Source organism: Tupaia chinensis, unplaced genomic scaffold (genome assembly GCF_000334495.1).
Source record: "Tupaia chinensis unplaced genomic scaffold, TupChi_1.0 Scaffold141247_1, whole genome shotgun sequence".
NCBI classification, from domain to species: Eukaryota; Metazoa; Chordata; class Mammalia; order Scandentia; family Tupaiidae; genus Tupaia; species Tupaia belangeri.
The window spans coordinates 266,331-271,014 of NW_006201110.1; the positions used below are offsets into that span (position 1 = coordinate 266,331).

The 4,684-nt window shown below is 60.6% G+C and overlaps 1 protein-coding gene across 2 annotated transcripts in view; it reads left to right on the plus strand.

The window, feature by feature from the left end:
* NAA60 (N-alpha-acetyltransferase 60, NatF catalytic subunit) overlaps positions 1–4,235 on the plus strand; it is a 29,123-nt gene extending 24,888 nt beyond the window's left edge. For both annotated transcript variants that reach the window (XM_006162983.3, XM_006162982.3), the window contains exons 5-6: positions 454–688; positions 1,610–4,235. In XM_006162983.3, coding sequence (XP_006163045.1) covers positions 454–688; positions 1,610–1,766 — 392 coding nt within the window. In that variant the 3' untranslated portion in view covers positions 1,767–4,235. The remainder of the gene's footprint in view (positions 1–453; positions 689–1,609) is intronic.
* The last annotated feature ends 449 nt before the right edge of the window (positions 4,236–4,684 follow it).

The window sequence follows — 4,684 nt, forward strand, 5'->3', positions numbered from 1 at the left end:
CCTTTGCATTCCGCCTGCCATTCCCACAGCCTGGGCCTGGTGGTGTGGTGTTCTCAATTCAGAATACAAAGCGGTGGACAAACCAGTCTGGCCACCGTCACTTGGTGCCAGCCATTCACCACACAGGGGAGTGCCATCTTCACTGTTCACCCAGTCCGCCTGTGCCTGCCTGGGCTTACGTGCACACTTTATCATAAGCTGGCCTGAGCGGGTGAGTCTCCACTGGGGTTCTCTGGGGACAGCACCACCAGGTCGCACCCGTGGTCCACCTGGCCCACCTGGAAGTCTGCAGGTGACGAGCTTCAGGCAGCAGCAGGCTCTGGGGACTCTGACAGTGGGTGGTTTCGAGAGGCTCATCTTCAACTCTGTGGGCAGGGAGGTCTCGGAATCCCCGCAGAGACCTCACCCTTGTCTGCCGCACGTTTCCTTTCTCACTCCCGGTCTGTCCCCCAGGGTCCCTGTTACTTGAGAGTTTGAAGGATCACATATCCACCACTGCCCAGGACCACTGCAAAGCTATCTACCTGCACGTGCTCACCACCAACAACACGGCCATCACCTTCTACGAGAACAGAGACTTTAAGCAGCATCATTACCTCCCCTACTACTACTCCATCCGGGGGGTCCTCAAAGATGGCTTCACCTACGTGCTCTACATCAACGGCGGCCACCCTCCGTGGACGATCTTATATCCTTCATTGTGGGGGCAGAGGGCAGCAGCCAGTGACCCAGAGCTGCGGTCTCCTTCCCATAGCCCAGCCTGTTGGTGCCCTCCTCCATGAGCAGACCATGCGTGGGTGAGTCTGGTGTGCGAGGTCTGGCCATGTGTATTAGAACAGGTGCTTTCCGGCATCTGACATTCCAGACCTCAGCCTGGCATGAGTGACCTCATGGCCAAGCAGCCGTTGTCCATCCAACAAATACTGATCAAGAAGAGCTTCCTGTTCTGAGAGTGCTGGGTCATCAGGCAGAAGGCAGGCAGAGGCCCTATCGTCCCAGAACCTGTGTGTTGGCAGGGTTCGGAGGTCCTTCCCTCCTGCGCTCTGAGGGCTGAAGGTCTGGCTGAGAACCAGACTCACTTGCCTTTCTCCTTTTTTTTTTTGGAGAGGTTTTCGCTATAGGGCGCGTGCACTTGCCAGACAGAGACAGGAAGTGAGAAATCACCCCCCAGGGGGGATGGTCACGCCACAGTCCCTTCTCCTCCGTTCTCCTCTCGGGATCTTGGGCACGCACGCACACGCGCCCGGTGTGAGTTTTAAGCCACCGGGTCCGGGACGCGAACCGCGGTCGACTACATGGGAGTCCAGCGACGTAGCCATTACGCTAACTGCTGGTTCCCAGACTCACTTGCCTTTCTACAGACCCCTCCCCCAGCACCCACTCCCTGTCCTGGCCTTGGTGCAGTGTCTGCCCGAGGCCACACTAGAAGACCTTCCTGTCCCAGGTGCCACCCTTTATTCTTTAGCCCAGTGAAGGCCCCCCACCGACTGAGCCTCTCCAGTGCTCTGCAGGGGTACCGTCCAGTCCCCTTGCTAGGCCCCGTTGATGGTGCATCTGGCAAGCATGGGCAGGTAAGGGCCCTCTGGAGTCTTCCTTAACGCAGCTCCACGGACTACATCCAGCACCTGGGCTCTGCGCTAGCCAACCTGAGCCCCTGCTCCATCCCACACAGGATCTACCGCCAGGCCCACAGCTTGCTCTGCAGCTTCCTGCCATGGTCCAGCATCTCCACCAAAGGTGGCATCGAGTACAGCCGGACCATGTGAGGCCAGCCGGGCAGCCTCCGCCAGGCCCTGCCCGACACCCCGCAGGGCCTGACTTCCCCTCTGCCTGACTCTGCTCCTCTGTGAGGAGTTGGCGGCCAGCTGCAGACCCGGTGCTACATGGGCTCGAAAGCAGAGTGTCGTGGGCATGCCCAGAGTGTACCCACCTCCTGCAGGTACATGGCAGGGCAGGGATGCCTGCCACTTGCAGCCAGCAGTCCCCAGCCTTCCAGCACCAGGGACTGGCCTCCTGGAAGACAGTCTGTCCAGAGACAGGCAGGTTGGTCCCGGGATGACCCAAGCACACTTCATCCACCATGCACCCCACTACCACATCGCAGTACGTGGCCAGACAGTCATGCGATAGGGCTCGCGCTCCTGTGAGGCTCCGGTACCACCGTGGTCTGCCAGGAGGTGGCGGCAGTGTGCACGATGGGGAGCAGCTGCAAAGAGACGAAGCCTTGCTCATTCACTGGCCACCTCCCACCTCCATTATGTGGCTCCTGCAGGCTGGGAGGCAGCAGGCCGTGGACCAGCACCATCTAGCAAGCCAGGGATCAAGGCCAGGGCAGCCCTTGACCAGCTCAGGAATGTCGCCAAGAAGAGACACCTCAAGCCCCTAGCCAGAGTTTTGTCCACTCCCTGAACTTCTGTGGAGACAGTTGTTAAGATGACAGCCACGTAATTCACAGTTGGAAAAGTTCAAAAGGTCAAGGCCCTCCTACCCTTGGTCAGTTGACTTTCCTTTGCAAGAGGGCTTCTAGAAACTCTTGACGTGAGCTGTAACACTAGCCCCGTTCCGGCTCATCACACCGCATTCGCAGAATCCGAAGCTTCCTACAAACTTGGGCTCATTGGGTGCCTCAGGGATGCGAGTATGGTGGCGAGTTGGTCTGCCAGGGCTCAGAGGACGTCAGAGCTGGACGGGGGCATGGGCACTCCAGCGTCCACCACTATATGTACCAGCATGGCCCAGGGCGCTTTGGCAGCTTAGGTCAGGCCCGCACGAGCCCTGTGGTTTTGTGGCTGCTGGCCGCAGGCCCACACTTGGAGCTGTCAGTACTTTAATTGTGCTGGGATTGAGGCGGCCGCTGGCAGAAACCACGGGCCAGACAGCTGGTGGGTGGGGTGTCGCAGCACCTTCACCTGCTCTGCTCTTCCCACAGGCGCTCTGGCTCCTTCCTACTTCTGGAAACCTCTGCCACTGCCCCAGTGGGCTCTGAGCCCCCACATGCACAGCAGCACCCCACAGACCGGCCAGGCAGTGACCACATCTACTGGGCGGGGCCCAGCCTACTTTGCTGCCCGTTCCTCCAGCTCCTGCCTGCAGAGTCAGTGTGACCTTCTGCTGTGAGGGAGGAACACAAGTGTTAGCGGCCACGCTTGACTCTGAAGACACAAGAGCCTCAGTGTGAGGGGGCCCAGTAAAGGGAGTTTCTGGCCCTCATCCAGAACAGCCCGAAGAGGCCTGAGCCGGGGAGAGCAGCTCCTCCCCTCCATGAGGGGCTGGCAAGGGGTGGGCAGAGCCGAGGAGGCGTCCCACGCCAGCACGGAGCTCTGGGGCTCCACTCCCTGACACAGGTGGTTCCCCTGCTCCATGGTGGCGGCCTCTGTGTGCTTCCTCTTGTCCAGAGAGATGGCTTGTGGTGAATCACAGGAGTCTCCAGCTGACCTGCCTTGTGAGACGGGCTGACGGGTGACGTCGAGGTTTCCAGGTCCTGTCTACACCCTTCATCTGCCCACCAGCTAGGCGGTGGGGAAGGAAACGGCTTGACAGCAGGCGTTGTGGCTGCTGCAGGGTTCGTGGAGCTGTCTGGGGTAGTCACATCCCGTGGTCCCACAGCCTCTGAGGGCAGAGGCTGAGTTGGTGCTGAGTGGTGCTCGCAGCTGCATCCATCATGAACTGGCACCCCCTTTGCCTGCGCCCCCCAGAAGCCACCTGCTGTCTGCTCTGTCATTCAAAGCCTCTGCGGGAGGCAGAGCCCTGCCCGGCATCACTGTGGTGCCACACTGCAGCAGCCTAAGGAAGAGGGACAGCCTGGCCAGTGGAGCCTTGGTGACCTGAGTCCTTCCCTCACTCAGGGAAGCTCTTGGGGCTGCCCAAGGTCTCCACCTGGCATCAAAACAAGACACAGGGACTCTAGAAGGCCGGCCCCGGGCAGGAAGAGCACCCCCACTGGACAGTGCTGGCCGGCTGGGGCCTGGGGCACACTGACTGGCCCAAGCCTCTGCTGGCCCTGACTGTGCGCTGAGGCCCCAGCTGTTGCTCCTCGGAATCAGTGGTGATCATGTGATTTTCATTTTTGTCCCATGGTGAGGGAAGAGTTTTCTGGGAGGTTCTGCCTTGAACGTTGATAACAACTCCGAGGCCATGCCCTGCCCTTCCCTCCCAACTGCGCCAGGTACCACAGTGCCCACCTACTGCCCAGCAGATCGTAGTGTTCTGTCTCAAATAAACCGACTGTGGCCGCATCCTGCTTGCCGTGCACCTGGCTCTGCACTCGGCCGGTCCCGTGGGCCCAGCTGAGGGCGGTTGGAGCTGCTAGCCCCCGCCTGCCCTGTGGATAGCTTCCTGCCAGGTGGGTAGGCAGTTTGTGTGACGGGCCTGGGAGAGAGCGGCCTGGGGACGAGGGCTGGAAGACGAACGGCGAGGCTGGGTGGGAAAGGCTCTCAGCAACTGCCTGCCTGTCCAGGCCGTCTTGAGTCGGGGCCTGGTCCGGTGAGCGACTGCGGCTGCCCCTGCATTCCTGGGCTCTTTCCAGCTTAGAGGGCTCTGGTGGTGACTTGGCCTTGTCAGGGCCAGTGTGCCCCGTTATGGGAGCCTGAGGTGGGTGCCAGCACGTCCTGGCTCTTGGGGGACCAGGTGCTTCCCCAGCCTCATGTGGAAACTGGACTTTGGGCCACTCCAGGGGACAGGCCCA